The 24729-nt window shown below is 50.4% G+C and overlaps 1 protein-coding gene across 3 annotated transcripts in view; it reads right to left on the bottom strand.

Annotated features, from left to right (window-relative positions):
- The window catches only part of LOC141273038 (glycine N-acyltransferase-like), a 132751-nt gene that overhangs the window by 18944 nt on the left and 89078 nt on the right, over nt 1-24729 (bottom strand). For 2 of the 3 annotated variants that reach the window (XM_073684361.1, XM_073684364.1), the window contains one exon: nt 22130-22854. The exons of the other annotated variant lie outside the window; for it this stretch is intronic. In XM_073684361.1, the coding sequence (XP_073540462.1) occupies nt 22437-22854 (418 nt within the window). In that variant the 3' untranslated portion in view covers nt 22130-22436. Of the gene's footprint in view, nt 1-22129; nt 22855-24729 lie in introns of those variants that run through there. 3 annotated transcript variants of the gene reach the window in all.

The raw sequence follows: 24729 nt of genomic DNA, 5'->3' as shown, positions 1-24729 counted from the left end.
TGCAGACCCGGACATGCGGCACATCTTTCCAGACCGCAGCATGTCAATTTCTCTTGCGGAGATGCTACTCACCACAAGAGAAATTATATGAGTGCAATGTACAGTATAGGATGCACCATGCGGATTCACCTGCGTGTAACGCTTTGGACGCAGCATAAAGTATGGTGCGTTCAAAGCCCTGCCAATACTGACCGTGTGCAAATACCCTTATAGTATGTGGCCTGGTGGGGTTTGTGTGGCAGGGCTGCTTTTTTGACCCAGTCCGGCCCTGCATGTCTGTATATAAAAAACTAGCTATTGAACCCGTTCTACGCCCGGATGGTGAGCATTTTTATTTATATATGGTCTCCCATGCTGGTATGTGCTGCTCCCCTCCTGGTATTTCTGCTGCCCCCATCCTGGTATTTCTGCTGCCCCCATCCTGTCCCCACTATCCTATCCCGGTATGCATGGCACCCCTCATCCCTATCCTGGTATGCATGGCACCCCTCATCCCTATCCTGGTATGCATGGCACCCCTCATCCCCATCCTGGCATGCATGACACCCCTCATCCCCAATCCTGGTATGCATGGCACCCTTCACCCCCAATCCTGGAATACATGGCACCCCTCACCCCCAATCCTGGTATGCATGGCACCCCTCACCCCCAAACCTGGTATGCATGGCACCCCTCATCCTTCGTCCTGGTATACATAGCTCCCTCATACCCAATCCTGGTATGCATGGCACCCCTCACCCCCAATCCTGGTATGCATGGCACTCCTCATCCCTATCCTGGTATGCATGGTGCCTCATCCCTCATCCCTATCCTGGTATGCATGGCACCCCACCCCTCATCCTCATCCTGGTATGCATGGTACCCCTCATCCCTATCCTGGTATGCATGGCGCCTCATCCGAATCCTGGTATGCATGGCCCCCCCACATCCCTATCCTAGTATGCATGGTACCCCTAATTCCTATCCTGGTATGCATGGCCCCCTCATCCCCAATCCTAGTATGCATGGCACCCCTCATCCCCAATCCTGATATGCATGGCACCCCTCATCCCTAAACCTGCTATGCATGGCACCCCTCATCCCAATCCAATCCTGCTATGCATGGCACCCCTTATCCTCTATCCTGGTATGCATGGCACCCCTCATTCCAAATCTGGTATACATTGCACCCCTCATCCCAACCCTGGTATGTATGGTACCCAATCCCTCATCCTGGTATGCATTGCACCACTCATCCCCCAATCCTGGTATGCATGGCACCCCATCCCTCATCCTGGTATGCATGGTACCCCTCATCCCTATCCTGGTATGTATAGCACCCCTCATCCCCAATCCTGGTATGTATGGCCTCCTCGTCCCCCAATCCTGGTATGCATGGCACCCCATCCCTCATCCTGGTATGCATGGTACCCCGCATTGCTATGTTGGTATGCATGGTACCCCTCATCTCTATTCTGGTATGTATGGTACCCCTCATCCTGGTATGCATGGCATGCATCATCCCCAATCCTGGAATGTATGGCTCCCTCATCCCTATCTTGGTATGCATGGCACCCCATCCCTTATCCTGGTATGCATGGTACCCCTCATCCCTATACTGGTATGCATGGTACCCCTCATCCCTATTCTGGTATGCATGGTACCCCTCATCCTGGTATGCATGGCACCCCATCCCTCGTCCTGGTATGCATGGTACCCCGCATTCCTATCCTGGTATGTATGGTACCCCTCATCCCTATCCTTGTATGCATGGTACCCCATCCCTATCCTGGTATGCATGGTACCCCGCATTCCTATCCTGGTATGCATGGCACCCCATCCCTCATCCTGGTATGCATGGTACCCCGCATTCCTACCCGGTATGTATGGTACCCCTCATCCCTATCCTGGTATGCATGCTACCCCATCCCTATCCTGGTATGTATGGTACCCCTCATCCCTATCCTGGTATGCATGGCACCCTTCACCCCCCAATTCTGGTATGCATGGTCCCCTCACCCCCCAATCCTGGCATGCATGGTCCCCTCACCCCCAATCCTGGTATGCAAGGTCCCCTCACCCCCCAATCCTGGTATGTGTGGTACCCCTCATCCTGGTATGCATGGCACCCCATTCCTCATCCTGGTATGCATGGCACCCCTCATCCCCCAATCCTGGTATGTATGGTGCCCCTCATCCCCCAATCCTGGTATGCATGGTACCCCTCATCCCCCAATCTTGGTATGCTTGGTACCCCTCATCCCCCAATCCTGGTATGTGTGGCCCCCTCACCCCCAATCCTGGTGACTTGCCCCCAGGGCCGTGGGGTACTCGGCAGCCAGGCCTTATGGCTGCCTTTGGGGGAGATCACGGTGGCTGGCCCAGTCCATGACCCAGGGCGGTCAGTGAAAAAAGGGGGATATTTATAGGGGATTTGTCGTGACGCCACCTGTGGTGTCTGGTGAGGATCACCAGCGCTGCGACAGATCCTCTGAGGCAGGTGTTAGGGCAGCTTGAGATGGAACGGCTCCCCACAGGTGGAGCAGGCCTCAGGGAAGTGTAGATTAATGGCAGTGCGCTGGGCGTTGTAGTGCAGGGAGGGAAATGGCGCCGGCGAAAGAAAGGAACGGAGGCAGCACAGAGCAGTCATCCAAGATTTACTCACAGTTCTTAGACAGTCCACAGGTGTACTGTACTGGTGCAAGCCTCCCGCGTCGCACTGCGTTCACCGGTCAGGGGTTCAGTCCTTCCTCAGGCAGCTCGGGTGTACCTGGCAGAACCCCACTTCCTTATGTGCCTCTCTAGACCGACATCACGCTGGGTCTTACTCCCTCCTGCCGTGCACTTCCCACTGTGAATCCTGTTCGGGTGCTGCGAGGTCCCCCCTGTCCATCGGAGTTGCACAGACCTGCTTGACCTTACTTGGATTGGAGTGGGGGTTTGGCTTCTGGCTGTAGAAGCCAGAAGCCTCCGGTTTTTCCAGCCGAGGCCTGAAGCTGCACGACTGGGCCAGGGGCCGGTCCCCTTCTTGCGGCCTAGATCCTCCTGACACTTGGCAGGTTCTGGGTGTACGGGTGCCGCCTGCACTCGCCGTACCCCCTAGGATCCCTTCTGCAGAACGGTGCTTACTCCCTGCTCCCCTCCTGGGCCTCTGTCCTAGGCCCTTGTAGTGGAGCAGAGCTCCTACAGAGACTCTGCTCCCAGACTGTTCCTCTGAACTGTCCCTACTCAAAACAACCAACTCCGTTTTAAGATGTCTACCTTTTATATATCTACTGTATGAGTGCTCCCCTAAACTACTTCCTCCACCCACACCCACTACTGGTTCCCCCTACCTTTGGGTTCCTCCCACCCCAGCCAGGGACAGGGCTCAGCAGAAAACTACATTGTGTCTTGCCCCTCCTGCTGGCCTGGGGTAGTGTAGTGTTGGCTGTAGGTGTTGGGGTCCCGTGCAGCACTCCCTCCTTACCTGAGAGAAGGGAGACACCACACCTCTGGGTGAGGTGCAGTACCTCTGTGGCGACCGAACCCTCAGTGGCGCCACACTGGTATGTATGGCATCCCTCATCCCTTTCACGCTGCACACATACAAAAAAATAAACACGTATACTCACCTTTCTTTCCAGCGCTGCGGTGTCTTGTTCTGCCAGAGGTCGGGGAAGGAGTGCGGCGCAGGACTACGCGCGTGCCCATCCCACGCTGTTTGGCACCATTTTGCTGAAGACACACTGCACACATTTGCAGTGTGTCTTCAGTAAAATGGCGCCGGATAGCGCTATGCGCATCGCCGATTTCGACGTCTCACTCCTGTCCCGGTCTCCGGGGAAGAGAGGCGCCGCGGCAACGCTCCTCCCGATCAGGTAAGTATGTTAGTATGGTGCCGGAGATCTCGGTATGCGTTCAGTGTCTACGCATAGCATGATGTCCGGCGTCATACACACTCCTTTTACCTGTAACGGCTCCATGCCTGCTTCTGTCTGGAGCCAGACTGCGCAGGCGTGTCACGCTTGCGCAGTTTATAAAGGCTTCAGACAGAGACACGCATCTACCGTTATATTATAGATACACATATATGGTATTATCGCGTCTACAAAAGTTTAATCTATCAAAAAGTGTTTTTTGGTCGCTGCAATACCACAAAAAGTACTGTAACAAGCGATCAAAATTTCATATCTATCCCAAAAGGCTATTAATAAAAAGGTCATCTTGCCCCACCTTCTCCTTGCTTGCTGCCAGTGACTTACTGGCCGCTCCCTATACACGCACGTAGGCAGAGACCTGTCAATCCAGGGAAGAGGGCAGGGAGAAGCCGCTGGGGACCAGCGTGTGTTCCAATGAAGGAAAAGAAAGCTAAAGTCCACTGCTTTGCATATATTGGACATTAGTCATTAAAGGGGTTGTCCAGTACTTTTAAAAAAATGCCACTGTGTTTTAATGATAAATACAACCTTCTTTCTAATGACCTTGCGCTGCTGATGCAGCCTGTGAGCGGCGCGATCGGTGACAAGTGAGGCGTGACTCAGCGTTGAGGTCCCCACGGTGGCTGCTGGTGTGGCACCCTGCTACAACAGTTACCACAGGACCCAGGGTGCATGAACGGACTTCTCCACAAGAGGCCCTCACTACATACAAACACCTCTACCCTTCCACCTCATACCAGCAGAGGGAGCCCGTTAGGGACATATATATATGGAGGGTGGAGCTAGGCAGTGCAGTTAGTTGTTGGAGAGTGTGTTGACGCTGAGAGCAGCGAAGACGCAGCACGTCTTCTGCTAAGTTCTGAGGGCCCCGAGTGTGGCCGACGGCAAAGAGGAGAGGAGAGAGGAGTTAAAGGGGCAGAGGAGCAACCTAGGCTCACCCCGAAGATACATACCGGACACCGGGTCTGCGCCTACAGGGTCCTTTATACCCAGTAGGGACCACCGACATTCCAGGAGGACTACAAGTCCCTGGCAGACTTGAAGCTAGACCCATTACAGGACCAGGAACCACGAAGGCCCCGGCGACCAGGGATAGTGGTTGCCAGCAGAAGGTCCTACTACCGAGCGACAGGTGAAGGAACAGCACGACACATAAGCTAGGCCCAGTTGCAGGCTGGCCAGGAGCATACAGAGAGGCAGACACGGACCAGGAGGCCTTATACCCGCTCACTGGGGAGAAGTCCTGAAGTGCACCCATCCTACTAAGTACCCTGGATCGTACCTGACATCCGCACCAGTAAAGGTATTGAAGCAAATCCCCTGTCTCTGTCAATTACTCCTGCTGCGCCATCCCGCCTGCACTACAAGTCCCAGCATCACCACCCACCAAACTACACACTGCCCCGGGGGCCCGCTCCACCTGTCGGGAGCAGAAACGCCTCAGCTGCCATCCCATCACCCCCTGGAGGTCTGCAGCAGCGCTGGTAAACCTTACCAGGTACCACAGGTGGCGCCACAAACTATTTACTTTATTTTTTATCTCTATCCAAGTTACAATCCCCTTTTTGGTTGACCGCCCTGGGCCACGGACCGGGCCAGCCACTGTGACATATCCCCCCCCAGCATCCATAGGCCCAGCTGCCAAGTACCCCATTGCACCGGGGGCGAGTCACTGGGTTGTGGGCAGGGTTATTCCCCTGAGTCACACCCAACATCCACCGCGCGCTTTCCCAATGAATGGGGAGAGGGAGAGCGCGCGGTGGATGCCGGGTGTGACACAGGGGAATAACCCCGCCCACAACCCAGCAGCCACCGGTGGAACGCAAAAGAGGGACCCCTGGCTGCAGCCGCAACTTGTCGTGACGCCAGTGGATGTGCAGCCGGGGGTCACGTGCTGCCTGTGAGCGGCCAGTGATAGCGCCGCTCACAGGCAGTATCACCCCGGCCGTGGGTAGGCAGAGACACCAATGCAATGGCTACAAAATTAAAAGATTTACTTAACAGACGTACCAGAACGTGGTGGAACAGGGCATTCCTCAATAAGTACATAGAAAAAGGCTTGATTCCTAGGGGCCTTAGGGTTCAAGTCTTCCCTTCTTTTGATGTGGAGGATGAGGAAATTAGGTCCAAATGGGAGAATCTGGCTAGTAACTGTTCCAGGGGATTTATGGAATTATTGATAAGTATGAACACAAAAACCCTTGGAATGCTAGATGCCGAGATAGATGAGATCCAGAATGGACTCAAACAAGGACTATCACCAGACAACCTGGTATCTCTTAATTCGGAAATTGATGCTGAATTTGTTAAGTGGGAGAAAAGTATATGTGAGAGTAAAACCCAGAAGTTTCAGCGTGACTATAACGATCAGCAGACTAATACCATGTATAAATGGAATCAGAGGCGGGCCCGTGTAAGGGTATATTCACGCTCTAGAACGACTTCACTCTCATCCCATGTATCCAGTGAGGGGTCCGTGGCAGGGGCCTCTAAGTGGAATGGTCACAGGAATATGGTAGTGAATAAGGGCAAACAGTCTTCTAAACGCAAAATATCACCACCCAACAACCAAGAGAAACGGAACAAGGTTGGATTGGAGGTGATTAATTTATCAACTCATACTCTCACTCCCACTCAGAGGGAGGTACTATCCAAGGGTCTAACGTTCGCACCTGTGTCACCCTGGCCTGGATGCCACAAAATGTATTAAAGCTGTGTCTGAGAGCAAGGGGGAGGTTCTCTAGTAAGGGGAACATTAGCATAAAGTACCTCCTGTCTCAGGCCAGTAGGGGGAGCAGGCTGCCCCTATAAAAGCTGGTACTGGGGGCAGGGTTAGGGAGAACTTGAAGGCCTGTCTCAGGACTGAGACTTGTCCCAGAGCAGAGCAGGGACAGACAGTTGTATTGCACCTAAGAGGAAGTGTGGCAGGAGGAGAGCCACAAGCCAGAGACAAGAGGCGAAGAGAGCCTGTCTTGGCAGATAAAAGACTTACTTTACCAGACTTTGGTGTCTGAGGCTGGGAAGCCTGGAGGCCCTGCCACAACCGAAGGGACCAGTAAAGCCGTACAAGGCTGGGAGCAGAAAGGAACCCACGTCGCAGGCCATACAGGCGAGAATACACGGAAAGCTCGGAAACGTGGGCTGTTACCCTATAACGAGGAGATAGCCAGAAGGAGCACAGAAAGCACGGTAGGCCTACACCCTCACCCTGACCAGGGCCAATTTCCCCGTTGCTCTCAGACATCCAGGTCCCCTCCTAGCTGGGACTGTTTGTGAGTCAATTACCTGTTCTAGTAAAGACCCTGGACTGCAACCTGTTGTCTGTGTGCTCCTTTGCTCCTCCAGCACTATCAGCACTGGGACTCTCACTACCATCACTCCCACCATCCACTACACTGCCCTGGGGCCGCACTCTTCCCGTGGGGAGTTACACCATCCCAGCTGCATACATCATCAGCCCCTGCGGTCTGCCTTGCAGCGGCGGTTCCTAATGACCGCAAATCCACGGGTGGCGTAGTCGGACATTGTTAACAGCACATAACGGACTACCACTGGCCTGACCACTCTGAGCCACGGAACCGGGTTGCCACTACTACTCCCATCGTTCCCCTACTGCCCGGATCCGAGTGCCCCACGGCCCAGGGGGCGAGTCAGCTTTGGCGTAGTCAGCAGGATTTCGTGCCCGCAACCACCGGGTACTGCGTGCCTGAAAAAGACTTTTGTAACTTACCTGTGGCGAAGTTTCCCGCCATCCGGAGCCGATTCCCGCCATCAGACGCCATCTTGGACCGTTTCCCGCCGTCTTCTGCCGTCTTCCCGCCATCCGCAGCTGCTTCCCGCCATCGGACGCCATCTCAGGACGCCGAGCAGGAAGAAGAGGGGCGTGGACGTCCAAACCGCGCGAGATCCGAAGCTCCGCCCCACGCACCGACGCTGCGCAAGGTCCTGGAAGGGAGAGAGAGCAAAGCTGACGTCATCAGGACGCGACGCAAGGTCCTCGTCCAGAGCAGCAGCAGCGGAGCCGCGGCCTACAGAAGAGCATCGTCGGAAGGTAGGCCACGCTTAACTAGGGGGGAGAAAGATGTCGGACACAGAGGCGCCCACTACCACCAACGCAGCTGCAGCAGCGGTGATGCCCTTTTCCCTGCCCTACATCCCTGGAGCGGCCTGGCTGCCCATATACTCAGGGGAGCCCCATGCCCTAACTGACTTTAAGGAAAGGCTGTACAGTTTGTTCCAGGTTTACCCCCTGACAGAGGAACAGAAGGTCAGCATATTAACAGGGCAGTTAACTGGCGCAGCCCAAAGGGAGGTAAAATCATGGCCCACTGAGGAGAAAAGGACTGTGAAGGGTATTCTGGCCCGGCTGCGTGGTACCTTTGACACACGTACCTCCGCTGAGATTAAAATGAGGTTCTATGGATGTAAGCAGCGGGCACAGGACAGCATCAGAGACTATGCCCTAAATCTGCAGGAAGCCTTGAGGGCTATTCAACAAACTGACCCTGGCAGTGTGCAGGAAACGGATAAGCTGCTAACAGAACAATTCATAGAAGGTCTGCTGTCTAGCGCCCACAGGGCCCAACTGCGCCTCATGTTCTTTCAGAACCCTGACCTGACCTTTGCCCAATTTAAGAACAGGGCCATAAGGGTGCTCCGTGAATCTGCAACCAGTGGCGCTATAAACCCCCGGCGCCCTGCTCTCACCTACCACCAGGAGGCGGCGCCCTCCTCTATGGACCCCGTGGGGGCTGATGCACAGGCCCTGAACCAAGCCCCGTCGAAAGACCTGCACCACCAAGTCCAGGAGCTGACCAGGAGCGGCGCGGCGTTGACCAGGACCGTCCAGGCGTTGCAAGTGGACTCGTCAAGACCCATCGAGCTGGCTTCAAGTCCGGAGGATGTCCCGTGGCGTCGACAGAGGAGGATCCCGTCGTTCCGAGGGAGGCCCACAGACCGCTACGCAGAGGATGGACAGCCCATTTGCCGTCGATGCAACCAGCCCGGACACATTTCCAGGTACTGTAATTTAAACGGGTCCAACCTGGGGCAGAGGGCCAACCCCCAGGCATAAGATCACCAGGCCCTTACAATTGGAGTAATAAGTACGTTGGGGGGCGCCCGGTTTTACCCGTGGTGCTGGACGGTATCCCCATGAGCGCCTTGCTGGATACTGGGTCATAAGTAACCACTATCCCTTATGTACTTTTTAAGCAGTATTGGACTGATGCTGATATCACACGGTATCCAGACAGTAACTTGAGCATCATCGCCAGTAATGGCTTACCCGTGCCGCAGATGGGGTTCAAGGAGATGACCATTAAAATTGGTAAAGTTGAACTGCCGGCACAGGGAGTGATTATTGTGGACATTGACCGTCGTGAAAGTCACCCTAAAATAACTGTGGGTACTAACGTAATTGAAAATTGTCTTTCAGAGGTAATTGTAATCTTACAACAGGTGGCGGTGAATGCTAGTTCCAGCCAACAGAGAGTCCTCAACAAGGAGATAAAAGCCCTGATGAGATGGCAGCAGGTAGAACTGTCTGGTGGTGAGATCGGTAGCGTAAGACTGAGTGACCCATTCCCCATTTCCATGCCTCTCAAAAGTGAAATGATGATCTGGTGTCGGACTGCAATCGGGTTGAGAGGTAGAGACTACCAAGCCATGGTAGAACCCGTGTACTCAGACAGTAGGCCCACCATTTTGACAGCCCGGGGGGTGGTTGATGTCCGTCATGGGAGGGTGCCCGTCCGTATCCTCAACATTGGGGAGAGGGAGGTACACTTACCCAGGTACGCTACACTCGGCAAACTGTTTGTTGTCGAACACAAAGCTATCAGGGCAGTGGAACCCTTGCCTCCATCTCCTCAGGCGGAGGGTAATGGCTCCCAGAAATAAAAGGAGGACTGGTGCCTGAAACTCCATGTGGGTGCTGACTCCACTCCCCTGCACCAAAAACAAGGAGTCTACCAGGTGGTAAAGGAGTACGAGAGAGTCTTTAGTAAGCACCCGCTAGACTTCGGCAGAGTAAAAGGGATAGAACACCACATCCCCACGGGGAGCCACCCACCAATAAAAGAGAGACACAGACCTGTACCCCCTGCACATTATCAGAACGCAAAGGGCATGCTAAGAGAAATGAAGGAAGCTGGGGTTATTAGAGATAGCTGTAGCCCCAGGGCAGCCCCCTTGGTTCTGGTGAAAAAGAAAGACGGCACCATGAGAATGTGCGTGGACTATAGACAAATCAACCGTATCACCCACAAAGACGCATATCCGCTGCCTAGAATAGAGGAGTCTTTAGCCGCACTAAAATCTGCTAACTTCTTTTCTACTTTGGACCTTACTAGCGGGTACTGGCAGGTTCCTGTGGCAGAGGCTGACAAGGAGAAGACCGCCTTCACCACCCCGATGGGACTGAGCGAATTCAACTGTATGCCTTTCGGGCTCTGCAACGCACCAGGGACCTTCCAGCGGCTGATGGAATGCTGTCTAGGGCACCGAAACTTCGAGACGGTCCTCCTTTACCTGGACGACGTGATTCGAAGACCTACGAGGACCATCTCAAGCACCTGGCCGAGGTGTTCGAAGCCCTGGCAGGCTATGGCCTGAAGGTGAAACCATCGAAGTGTCACCTGCTGAAACCAAAGGTCCAGTACCTAGGGCACGTGGTAAGCGCGGAAGGAGTGGCCCCCGACCCTGACAAGGTCACGGCAATCAAGAGCTGGCCAAGCCCCTCGAACATCAAAGAGGTGAGACAGTTTCTCGGGTTGGTAGGCTACTACCGAAGATTCATCCCCGGGTTTACCAAGATGGCAGCTCCAATGTAGGACCTCCTGATCGGACAGTCTAAGTCCAGAAGTCAAAAGCCACCCTTCAAGTGGGATAAACTGGAAGAGGAGTCCTTCCGCCAGTTGAAGATGGCCCTCACGGGGGATGAGATCCTGGACTACCCTGATTATGGCCAGCCTTTTATTCTCCACACGGACGCCAGTAATGTGGGACTGTCCCAAAACCAACAGGGCAGAGAACGGGTGATCGCGTACGCCAGCCGGAAGCTGAGGCCCACCGAGAGTAACCCGGAGAATTACAGCTCCTTCAAGCTAGAATTCTTGGCGGTGGTGTGGGCCGTGACGGAACGCTTCAAGCATTACCTGGCCTCCGCGAAGTTCACCGTGTACACGGACAACAACCCGTTGACACACCTGGACAATGCAAGACTGGGTGCCCTGGAACAGCGGTGGATGGCCCGTCTCTCCAACTATGACTTCGTGATCAAGTACCGGGCAGGCAAAACCAATGCCAACGCGGACGCCCCATCAAGGATGCCTCACTTACCTGAAGGTGACGAAGACCCAGAAGAGCTGGAGGAGGTAGAACTCCCCGCGTTTCACCGGTATGGAGCCGCTCAATACTCTCACCGCGTGAAGGAGGAGGATCTAACAACTGTGATGATCAACCCCCTACCTCACCACAGCTGGGCCGAGACCCAAGATAGTGACCCTGCTGTCCGCCTGGTGAAAGATCTGCTGACCCAGGAAGATGCCCGCATAGATCCGGATGCTCCAGAGGAAGCCAAGCAGCTATGGAAAGAGAAGAGCAAGCTGTTCCTCTACGAAGGCAAGTTGTGCAGAAGGATTGTCAACCACCGGACGCACGAGCTGACCTGGCAAGTCGTGGTCCCAAGGCGGGATGCAGCTATGGTCCTGGGGGCTTACCATGACAGAGCGGGACACTTCGGTTGGAAGAAACTGGAGTTCCTACTAAGAGGAAGGTTCTTTTGGGTCGGCATGAGAGGAGCTGTAGAAAAATGGTGCAGAGACTGTGGCCCTTGTCACCTAAGGAGGAAGGACCGTGCCAGCCAGAAGACACCCTTGAGGTCCATCGTCACCACGCAGCCTCTTGAGCTGGTAGCACTGGACCATGTCAAATTGGCTCCCAGCCGGTCAGGATACATCTATGCCCTGACAATCGTGGACCACTATTCCCGTTTTCTAGTGGTGGTCCCGGTAAAGGACTTGACAGCCCAAACAGCGGCCAGAGCCTTCCAGCAATACTTCTGCCGTCCACACGGGTATCCGGAACAGGTCCTTACAGACCAGGGCCCAGCGTTCGAGGCTGAAATCTTCCAAGAGTTCTGCAACCTCTATGGCTGTAAGAAGATTCGTACAACGCCTTACCACCCCCAAACCAACGGGATGTGTGAGAAGATGAACAATATAGTCATTGATCTCCTGAAGACGTTGCCCCTGGAGGAACGCAGCCTGTGGCCAGAAAAACTGCCGGACCTGATAGACCTATACAACAATATCCCGGTGAATGCTACAAACTGCACCCCGGCTTACCTGATGCGAGCCAGACCAGGTAAGCTGCCCGTAGACCTGGAGATGGGAGTCCTAATACCTGAGGACACCTCCCCGGATGCGGACTGGGATACGGAAAGGCAACGGCAGTACAAGAAGGTACAGGAGAGTGTGGAGAGGAGCTTGGCCCAGGTGAGAGAAAGGCAAGAAAGACTCTTCAACCAACACACCCCTGCTGTTCCCCTAGAACCTGGTGAGCAGGTCCTGAAGCGGAAGAGAAGGCTACATAAGTTGGACGACCAGTGGGAAAGGGAACCCTACACCGTACTGCAGTCTGACCACGACAACCCAAAGGTGTGCGTAATCACCAAGGACGGAGGAGAAACCACTAGTGTCGTCTCCAGAGACCACCTCAAAAGATGCCCCGAGCAACTCCGTAGTGCAGAAGAGGATCAGAGTGACCTTGAACCCGCAGAGGACAAGGAGGAAATGATCAGCACAGTTCTCGGAGAGTTCCCTCAGTCCTGGACTCGCATAAATGATGCCATAGTGGTACCTGTCCTGCATTTTCTGCAACCGGCACAGCAACAACCAACACCAGAGCCGGAAGGTGAAGAGGAGCAAGCAGTTCCAGAGGCAGAAGAGCCTGTACCAGCAGCCCAGGATAGTCAACCCTCTGCTGACAGTGAGCCTGCCATGCCTGCGGTAAGCCAAAGGACCCGCAGACAGCTGCCTGCCCTACCTGTACACCCAGCTGGTAGCTGTACCCCTAACGCTAGTGGGGAAAGCCAGGTCGGTCCACCACCAGACAGTGGGCTACGTAGGTCAACCAGGAGCACAAAGAGGCAGATACCCGCTCGCTGGAGAATATAGGATGCACTAATTGTAAATAACCCTGTTGCCAAATGTTGAATTGTTTGCCAAGTTACATGCTTGTTTGGTAATTCTGTGTTTCAGTTTCTTGCAGTTACCGTAAAGACTCACAGGTTATGGACTTTTTATAACCGGGACCTTGTATGGACTGCGTTCGGAGCCTAACCAAGGAATGAACTAAGACTGTAAAGGACTTGGGGTAGGACAGACCCCCACCTGGTTAAGGCTCCCCGTTGTATTGGTGATATGGACACCCGGTCACAGGCCACACTGTGACCTTAAGAACTCAATTTGTGCGTCACTTTCCTGATAATGTTTTATGGTTATGCATGTTATTCTTTATTTACTGTTTAGTCCCGGAGTACTAAATTTTACTAGGGGGGAATGTGTCACCCTGGCCTGGATGCCACAAAATGTATTAAAGCTGTGTCTGAGAGCAAGGGGGAGGTTCTCTAGTCACGGGAACATTAGCATGCATTACCTCCTGTCTCAGGCCAGTAGGGGGAGCAGGCTGCCCCTATAAAAGCTGGTACTGGGGGCAGGGTTAGGGAGAACTTGAAGGCCTGTCTCAGGACTGAGACTTGTCCCAGAGCAGAGCAGGGACAGACAGTTGTATTGCACCTAAGAGGAAGTGTGGCAGGAGGAGAGCCACAAGCCAGAGACAAGAGGCGAAGAGAGCCTGTCTTGGCAGATAAAAGACTTACTTTACCAGACTTTGGTGTCTGAGGCTGGGAGGATTCTACATCCCCCAGCAGAGAACCAGTCCGCAAGGGACTGTATATTCCTTGGCCTAAGAAGCCTGGAGGCCCTGCCACAACCGAAGGGACCAGTAAAGCCGTACAAGGCTGGGAGCAGAAAGGAACCCACGTCGCAGGCCATACAGGCGAGAATACACGGAAAGCTCGGAAACGTGGGCTGTTACCCTATAACGAGGAGATAGCCAGAAGGAGCACAGAAAGCACGGTAGGCCTACACCCTCACCCTGACCAGGGCCAATTTCCTCGTTGCTCTCAGACATCCAGGTCCCCTCCTAGCTGGGACTGTTTGGGGGTCAATTACCTGTTCTAGTAAAGACCCTGGACTGCAACCTGTTGTCTGTGTGCTCCTTTGCTCCTCCAGCACTATCAGCACTGGGACTCTCACTACCATCACTCCCACCATCCACTACACTGCCCTGGGGCCGCACTCTTCCCGTGGGGAGTTACACCATCCCAGCTGCATACATCATCAGCCCCAGCGGTCTGCCTTGCAGCGGCGGTTCCTAATGACCGCAAATCCACGGGTGGCGTAGTCGGACATTGCTAACAGCACATAACGGACTACCACTGGCCTGACCACCCTGAGCCACGGAACCGGGTTGCCACTACTACTCCCATCGTTCCCCTACTGCCCGGATCCGAGTGCCCCACGGCCCAGGGGGCGAGTCACACCAACTAATAATTTCAATCTGTTTCCAGCAAAGGATCTATACTTATTTGCGAGGAAACTCATTCTGAAAAACTGCACACGAGAGGGACAGAAGGACAACCTCCAACTAATTCCTTGGAAAGTGAAGCCTTACAGGTCCTTGAGGATCTGCTGATTGAGCAGGCCCCCGAGTATACAGGTATGTTCCCCCAATCCAGCTTTGTACGGTCTACAAGGTTTCCCCCCTTGTCTTTATGTCCAGCGGTCGATATATTTGTCAAATTGGTGATAGATGAATTTCGTAAAATTCCTACTAACCGCATCGTTGATGACCTGACTTCAGACCAACGTCGGGCTCTTCATGCCCTTCAGGCTATGAACGATGTGGTCATCAAACCGGCTGATAAGGGGGGGAACATTGTATTATGGCCTAAAAGTATGTATGAGAGGGAGGCGTTTAGACACCTGAGGGACAAAACAACCTATTGTAGGCTAGAGCGGAACCCAGTGACTACTTACTGTGCTGAACTGGATGATATATTGTTTCGGGCCTTTGATAAGGGCATTATCCCCAAAAAAGTTTATGATGGTCTGACTACTAAGTTCCCCAGAATTCCTACCATCTACTTTCTGCCCAAGGTCCATAAGAACCCGTTGGAGCCGCCAGGGCATCCGATCGTGTCCGGCATTGGGGGGCTATGTGAACCAATATGTAAATTCATTGATTTTTATTTAAAACCCTTGGTTGAAACTTTGCCCTCCTATGCACGTGACACGACGGACGTCCTGGCCCGCATCGATGGGATGGTCCTGGATAGCGATATGATACTAGTTACGGCGGACATAGAGGCACTCTACACCTGTATAAGACATCAAGATGGCCTCGAGACATGCAAGTTCTTTTTACACAATAGCAACTGGGATGACCAGACCTGCGACCTAATCCTGGAGTTGTTGGCATACATCCTGACGCACAATTTCTTTGTGTTCAAGGATGTATTTTACCTGCAGGGGTGCGGCACTGCGATGGGGGCGGCCTGTGCCCCTTCTTATGCCAACCTCTTCCTGGGTTACTGGGAGAGATTTTTGGCGGGGGAGGTGTGCAGGCCGCTGACCGTGCGCAGTGCTGGATACGTTACATTGATGACCTGCTGATCATCTGGCAAGGCACTGAGGCCCAACTCCAGGAATTTATGCTGCAACTGAATGTAAACACATTCAATATTAAACTAACGCATTCCAGTAGCAAGACACAGGTGGACTTTCTGGACATCAAGATATGTGTGGATTCCTCATTCCAACTTCAGGCTGATGTCCATCGGAAGTCCACAAAGGTTCTACATTCCAGCTTGGGACATCCATACTCTACCATTAAAGGTATCCTGGTGGGACAATTTATGAGAATCAGACGGATCTGCTCCTCAGACATGCACTTTGAAACACAATCTGATGACATGCGGGAAAGATTTAGAGCCCGTGGCTATAGCAATAGATGTATCAGAAATGGTTATATCAAAGCTAAAAGGAGGGGGAGGGACACATTACTTTATCCACCCCCCAAAAACCATGTTGCCAATGAGGTAGTTCGGTTCATCTCAACCTACAATGGGGAATGGGACACCATGAGGGAGTGCTTGGGGAAGCACTGGAATATTTTAAAAACTGAGCCCGCTTTGTCTCAATTCATTCCAGACCATCCACTTATGACGCCAAGAAGATCCCCTAACATAAAAGATTTATTGACACAAAGTCATTATGTCCCCATGAAAGTAAACCCGTTTGGAACCCGTGGACCCCCCGCTGGATGTTTCCCATGTGGTGATTGCATTGCATGCAAAAATATATTGAGATCGACGAGCTTTGCTATGGCCAATGGGAAGAAGACGTATATGATTAAGCAGCACATCACATGCTCCACCTCACAGGTAATATATTATGCTGTGTGCAGCTGCCCTAAAATTTACGTTGGATTAACCTCAAGACAATTGAGGATACGTACGCGCGAACATGTGAGGGATATTTGTGCGTCTGCAACCGCTATAGATCCCTCTCAACTAAAAACAATACCCCGTCATTACCATAAGGCTCACAATTGTAACCCTAAATGTTTTATGGTGCGTGGTATTGAACATGTACAATGCGGCATTAGAAGGGGCAACATTAAACACCTTCTGGCACAAAAGGAATGCCGTTGGATCACACTTCTGGGAACCATGGTACCGCAAGGCCTCAATGAGGCATTGGGCTTTGCTTCATATTTGTAATTAATGTGTGTCTCTGCCTTTTCCCTGCCTCTTTGTGGCCACGGGTTATTAGTATATTTATCTTGTGTCGCTTTTATTCGGTTTTAATATTATTATTGCAATTGGTCTATTCTGTTACTAATTTCGTTTTTTCAAATTAATGCTTACAGTCTGCAAGGATTAGGGTCTCATATGACCCTTTCTTCTTTCCTCCCTTCTTCTGCCATGATGCATTTTAACTAAACGTTTGGAGGACATTACCCTCTGGGATTGGTTTTTCCTGAGTTGTATAATGTGAGGACTTCACTCCTTTGGGAATTACTGGCATGGATCATCAACCTCTGCAAATTCAGCACTAATGAAATTCAAAATGAAGTATGAAACGGATATGAAGCTTTATATAATACATATCATATATGCTGTCTGTAGGAATTGTACATCTTGTGTGATGTGCCCATGCTGACTATTTACCTGCACTTTGTATTCTCACAGGTGAAGTGTATTGTACATTTGCACTTTAGACTTGGATCTGCTACTCTGGATGTATATACGTATACATCCTGACTGGCAGTCACTTTCAGGCACAATTGCACTTTCTTTTATATAACTATTCCCAGGTTGGGTAACGTTCTCTCTTGCATTTATTGCAGCACTGGTCCATGTATGGGGGTATCCCCTGTATATATCTGCGACTGCTGGCGGATGTGCTGTGTTGCGTATGGTGCGCATGCGCCCCCTCTGCCCTGTTTTGCGGCGCCCTGCTCCCTATCTTTGATCTCTCCTGCACTCCGTGGCTCTTGCCTGGCGCCGGCCGAGCCACGTGACGGGGGGCGGGGCTTCCGCGGACACGACAGCTCGGGGGAAACTGTACTGTGACCGGGTGTTCCAGCCTTGCACTGGGTTACTCATCTCCACATCTCAATATTGAATGACCTTTAATATTCGTGTAATTTTTAATGAAATGAACTAATAAAATTATATGTTTTTAGCGTTTACTCAGTGTTTTCCTCCTCTTTTCACAGGCAGTATCAGCAGCACAAGGTAATTAGAAAGAAGGTTGTATTTATCATTACAACACATTGGCATTTTTTTAAAAGTACCGGATAACCCCTTTAACGGTCATAGGCAGATTATAATGAGGGCAATCTGGGCTTCTGCCCAGGGCTAAGGGGGCCATGGCCCTCTTTATAATGTTTTGTGCAGTGCCGATGCGACGCACATATCCCAGAAGGCAGAGGTGGACTGGGCCGAGGAGCCCCTGGCCTCTCCCCTAGCAGCTGTGCAGGGCCACCTGATTCTTCTTCAGCCGGGCCAGGACTACACCTTTAAAATTGTCTGTGTGCTAGCAGACGTGGCCCTGTATGCGGCCGTGTCTGCTACAGTGACGTCACACAGTGTGCCCTGCACTGCTGCTTCCCACCTGAGAGGAGCTAGACAGGAGACATGCCAGGGGAAGGTGAGTGACATGTGCAGCTTCCAAATGTAAAAATACCCCTAGTGTGTATGTGTGTGCATACATGATTGTGTATATCTATGTATGTCTGTAATATGTATTTTTGTGCATGTCTTCAAATATGTTTATGGCTGTATGTGTCTTTGTATATGTCAGTATATTTTGTGTGTGTGCACATTTTCCCATATATGTGCAAGTCTGCATTTGTATATGTGACTGCGTGTGCGTATGTGCGTGACCGCATGTGCATGACCGTGTGTGTGCATGCCTGCTGGTGTTTAAAGGGGTTATCCGGGACTTCTTTTTTTTTTTCCCTATGGGGCTTAGAACTAACCAGCAGGTAGTTGCTAACTACCTGCCTATTTTGCCCTGCAATGGCCTCTCCTGGCTCAGCCGGTAATTCCCCTGCATCCTTTGACCTCACATCGACAGAGCAGCTTTCTTCCACTCTGCTATGTCTACAAGGCATCACTGCCAACATCATGCTGATTGACAGCCGACTCCTTGCAGCAACGGGGAGGCAGCTGTCAATCAGCATAATGTTGACAGTGACGCCCCGTTAACAGAGCAGAGTGGAAGAGAAAGATCTCCTCTTTCGATGTGACATCACAGGAAGCTGGAAAATTGCCGGCATGAGCGGTCCGTTACTGCTCTGAGCCGGAAGAGATCGTCATAGGGCACAGAAAAGAACAGGCTAGTAATTTCTTAGCCCCAAAGAGGCTAAACTAAAGTCCTAGAAAACCCCTTTAATGTTACTACATGCAGAACACATACAGACATTTACAGCTAGAAACAGCTTTCTACTACTCTAAAACAGGATGATTTCAACTTAATTCATATCTGAATGTGTCTCAAGAAGTTTCATTGCCCCTGTTACAGGACAGGACATCAGAAGTCTAAAGGCCACCTTACACAATAGAGTAACGTCAGTTGACAGTCCAAAATGTATGAGAGCCTCCCGACTCGTCTGATATATGATGTCGGGGAAGATAAGGATCTTGCGTGTCCGATTTCTGACTGCCGATCCCTTTGTTCTCAGAGAGATAAGCCACTGCTAGAGGGGCCTGACAACGGCTCTCTCGTACAGCACAGCTGTGTATGAAATGGGCAAGATATCTGCCGGATGAATGGTTGGCCGAAAGGCATCTATTGTGTATCTATCGGTGGGTGGGGTGTTTTAAAAGAGGGCAGTGATAACTAAACCTTTCAACAACTGATTGCATGTCTTTTTGATTTTGGCTTGTCTTTACATCCAGCTTTTCCCAGATAGGACTGGCCAGTTTTTCATATGCTTCTATACTACTTTTTGTGCTTGCAAAGTACATGGCAGGTTCATCTGGTCGCAGTATAACAAAAAGTGCAAGTGCATCTTGCTCAAACATTGAACATTGTCCGGGACTCCAAGGGTACAAAAGTGTGGCTATGGCGTGTAATGTCTCAGCAACCCTCTTCTGCCTCCTTGTTGTCCATATCTGCTATTCCAGAACCTCCATTCCCCATGCAAGCTCTTGTCGAAGAGTATAATGGCTCTTTGATGAGGATTGAGGACTATTGCCGATTTTAAGTTTCTTGTCAATTTCATCCCAACTGCTCATTTTGTGGTGGGACCTATTTGACCCTCCTTTATCAATGACGCAGCAGACCATCCAGTTTCATCCAAAGAAAGGGTAGGTCTGAGGAAAACAGTACATGTCTTAGAGATTCCACTGTGGCTCATTCAGAACCTCAATTAAAAGGAAGCATCCCTACTTAGAACAGGATTTTGTTTCTGATTTGTGCCCTACTCTACACTTGTTCAACCCCCTTTTTAAAAAATAAAAAATTGCTGTTGGTGCATCAATTTCCCTAAAGTAATTAGCTAGAAGCTGTTTAGAAAGGTGAAGCCTCTTTTTGGACATCTCCTTCCTTAATTTTTGAGTCTCTTTCTTGGGTGTCATTCTCAAAAATGAGCATGTCAAGTTCTGGCTCATCTACCACCTATCTTATCCCAAGGGTAAGTCTGTAAATGAGGGTATTTACCTTTGACAGGGCTGTCGCTTTGTTTTATTCAACGCGCAAGGGAGAGCACTACTGACAAATTCCGACATTGAGTTGGCTTTTCAATTCTTGTTTGTTCATGCAGACTGCTTCCATCTCCTGGGATGCCAGCTTGACAGTGCATTTTTCTATAACATATTTTCATGCATCGGGTGTTCCCTTTCTTGTTTATGTTATTATTTAGACGTTACTACTACCATTGACATATAGATAAAGTGAGCTAGACCAATGGTCCAATATACTTCTATAATAATATGGGGAAACTCACTATAATGTTAACAAGATGAGGCAATCATCAAAAAGCAAAATATTGAGAACCTGTATATGACGTGCCCCCTGGATCTCTGTGTAACGCTGGGGGTTGTAGTCTCTGTGGCGGCGACCCGGTCCCGTGGCTCAGGGCGGTCAAACCAGTGGCGGATCTGTTTATTTGAGTTTTGTAAGGTTTAAATGTCCGACTACACCACCCGTGGATTGCGGTCACCGAGAACCGCCGCTGCGGGCAGACCGCGGAGGCTGATGTTGTGTGCACAGCAGGGGGTAGTATAACTCCCCATGGGAGGAGTATAGCCTCAGGGCAGTGAGTGCAGATGGTGGGGGTGATGGTGCACGGGAGCAGCAGTAATGACTCAGAGTCCAGTGATGCAGTCCAGGGTCTTTACTCACAGTTTTACACTCCAAGCCACTTCTGCAGGTGATGGCTGCCCACGTCGTGCTGTGCTCACCAGGTGAGGGGTTCGGCCAACTCCCAGGTACCTTTGGAATGCTTTTCAGGACCCCCTTCGTGTGTCCTTTCTCTGGCCTGTCGTATCCCAAAATTGACCACTTTTATGTCCAGCTGCCTCGGGCTTTGGCGGGCAAACGTATGTTCCGTTTCCCTGGGTCCTATATGGTGCCTTCCTAACGGGTGTAGTGAGGGGCCGTGCACGTACAATGCCATGGCCTCCGGTTACTAGCTGAGGGTAGTTGCTCTCCTCCACTAGATGAGGGATCCGGTTCCCTTTCTTGGCCTGACCCCCCTACTCTGGTAGCGGCGGGCGTGCGGTGGCGGCTGGTCGGTCCGCACCCCTGGGGTCCCTTCACTCCACTCCTGGAGCCTCCTCCGTTCCTCTCCTCTCCTTTCTTCTCCTCCAGGCCCAGGCCTTAAGACTTGGCCTGCCTGCGGAGCAGAGCCCATGCAGAGCCTCTGCTCCCAGCCTCCTTCTCTATCTGCTCTCTCTGACTGAACTCACCCCTGATCCTAGATGGTGCCCACCTTATATACCTCTCTCATCAGTGCACCCAGGATCTACTCTCCCCACCCACACACTACCGGGTTCCCCCCTTTCTAGGTGTTCCCTCCCCCACTCCAGCCAGGGACAGGGACAGTTGTGCTCACTCTTGGGAGCATTGTCGCCCTGTCCCCCGGAAATGTGGTGTAGTGCATGTGGGTGTTAGGGTCCTGAGCCACACTCCATCCTTACCTGGAAGTGAGATATCACACCTCTGGGTGAGATGCAATACCTCTGTAGCAACCGAACCCTCGGGGCGCTATATATTTTGCGTCTGAGTGTCCGCTTTCACTAAGTATATAAGTCCAAGAATAATACACGTCAAAGCACACATTGACTCAGTCTGCACCATTATAATCTATGGCCTAATCGGTAGATCGTCCATTTTGCGAGAGGGGGGGGATCCGGACCAATGAACCTGGACATAAACCACCCTAATAGAAATGTCACCTGTCATTGTCATCCTGCCTAGAATGATCACTACAAATTTGTATTTATATAACAGGTGTAGTCAGCTTATGTGTCAGCTTATTATAAAGCATACTGCCTAAGGTGGAACTTGAAAGATTTCAGGGATATTTTAAATTACTCCTGAAATGACAAAAAAAATTTAAACAATAGATTTTATTCTTGCCATGGGTACAGTATATTATTTTATTATTCTTTAACAACATTGTATAACACGTTCACTTAGAGATGCATAGGGCACTGCCCTGACAACCATGCCTTTTAGGTATGGGAATATTTTTCATTTGAAATGGGCAGAGACTTCTGCAAAAAGACCCTTGAATGGTCCTTAACTAAACGTTGAATGGTATGGGGAATTACCATAGCTGATACATTTGTAGAACAAGTAACTAAGCTTATATGGAGAGGAGATTTTGATATACAACCTTTTGTCTTTTTAATAAAATAGAAATGATGGGTAGCTTCTTTTCTGCTGCCTTTTAGTATTTTGCTATTGGACTTTTTGGCTGGAAGGTCCACTGTAACCATCTGCCCCTTTGTTGAAACCCTGATTTGTGCAGTACACCTTGACTTGCTTCATTATCAGGTGTAGTATGGGCATAGATAGGAAACCCCCTGTTGTGACTGATAGCATATAACTTGAGTAGGATAATAGAGGAGAGTCCTAAATTCCTGTAGGTTGGTTGGGTGTAGCCCATACGTATTTCCACAGAATGTTCAGTGACTGCCCAGGCTATAGGCTGGTCCACTCCCTGTTTTCGTACACTGATGGAAGGAAAATACTTGATGCAGCGCTTCACAAAATTAAGACTATGCTCATTGTTTCCAAGCTGCCACTGATTGTTAACAAAAGAAGCTTCATTGGTTTGGAGTGGAGTATACTGCAATTCATCTGAACTGTGTAAGAAAGGAGAGAAAGAGAATGATTGACTCATGTTTTCAGTACTTTTACTCTTCCACAATTTTATCGTTGCCTTGATTTCATTCTTGACCTAGTCATGTTTGTTATAAATCGTATAAGAGTATGCTCACATCAAGTTTTATCCACTCATCAGAGGCTCAGTCGGTGCTTAGGTCTTAAAGAAGTTGTCCACTACTTTGACATTGATGCCCTATCCGTAGGATAGAGCATCAATGTATGATCGGCTGGGGTCCCGCACGTGGCACCCCCGCCGATCAGCTGTTATCGGTGCCGGCGGTGGCGGCCGGAAGTCCTTACCTGCGGTGCTTGGCTGTCAAGTTGCAGTGGCCGGTGCTTGTTACTGCACATCCGCCTCCCATTCAATTGAATGGGAGGCGGATGTGCAGTACCCCGAAGGCGCCACTACAGATGGACGACCAAGCACCGCAGGTAAGGACTTCCGGCGGCGGCCGCTGGCACCGATAACAGCTGATCGGCCGGGGTTCCACATGTGGGACCCCGGCCGATCATAGATTGATGCCCTATCCTATGGATAGGACATCAATGTGACAGTAGTGGACAACCCTTTTAAGCACTGAAAAAAGGGATTCCGATGTTTAATTGATTGTAATGATGCAGACCGAGTCTGGCAGACATCATGTTTGGCCTTAACTGCCTACTTGAGTTGGGCATCAGTATGTGGTCGACTGCGTCTTAGTGCCCACCTCAGATAGGTGGATATTCCTGAAAATGATGTCTGACAGAACACAAAGTGAATCTGCATCACTAAAGATAATGGCTCCATCATTGTAAAAGTCTAAATCCAATTTTTCAGGGCTTCAAATGTATGTCCCAACAGAGTCACTGACCATAGACTAAAACGTGATGTGAACATAGCTTAATACTAATAGAATACAAATATTTTTCTTTGACATAGTAGTATCATAGTAAATAATCGTAGTCATAGCAAGTGAGCATTTCTGCTACACACATTGCCTACACACATCTGATTATTGCCTGTGTGTAGCCGAGGTGATCAGATAAGTAAAGCTTCTAGTATCCCATGGAGACTATTGAAGCATGTAAAAAGTAAAAAAAAAAAGTTTTTACAAATATTAAAAAAATAAAAAAATATGAAAGTTTAAATCATCCCTATTTCGCCTCCATTCAAAATAAAACAATAAAAAAATACATATACACAAATTTGTATCGCCGCGTTCAGAATAGCCCGATCAGTATAAAAAAATAATTTGATTGGTAAACGGAGTAACGAGAAAAAAAATTAAAATGCCAGAATTAAGTTTTTTTGCTTGCTGTAACATTGCAATAAAAAAAATGCAAAATTGGGCTATCAAAGCATCGGATCTAACCCAAATTGGTATCAATAAAAACGTCAGCTCGGCGAACAAAAATTAAGCCCTCAATCGGCCCCAGATCCCGAAAAATGTAGACGCTACAGTTCTCGGAAAATGGAACCATTTTTTTTTTTTCATTTGGATTTTTTTTTTCACCACTTAAATAAAAAAGAGCCTAAACATGTTTGGTATCTACGAAGTCGTAATGACCTGGAGAACAATAAAGGCAGGTCAGATTTAGCATTCAGTGTACATGGTAAAAAAAAAAAAGCAACTGTGGAATTGCACTTTTTTTTGCAATTTCACTGCACTTGGAATTTTTTTCCTGTAATCTAGTACATGATATGGTAAAACCAGTGGTGTCGTTCAAAGGTACAATTTGTCTCGCAAAAAATGAGCCCTCACATGGCAATATTGACCAAAAAATATAAAAGTTATGGCCCTGGAAAGAAGGGGAGCAAAAAGTAAAAATGCAAAAATGGAAAATGGCCCGGTCATTAAGGGGTTAAAGTGAAA

The sequence above is a fragment of the Phyllobates terribilis genome, unplaced genomic scaffold (genome assembly GCF_046119375.1).
Source record: "Phyllobates terribilis strain yellow unplaced genomic scaffold, ASM4611937v1 Scaffold_5__5_contigs__length_657084704, whole genome shotgun sequence".
Lineage (NCBI taxonomy): Eukaryota > Metazoa > Chordata > Amphibia > Anura > Dendrobatidae > Phyllobates > Phyllobates terribilis.
Note: the sequence above shows the minus strand (reverse complement) of the source record. Positions and strands in the feature narration are given on the sequence as shown.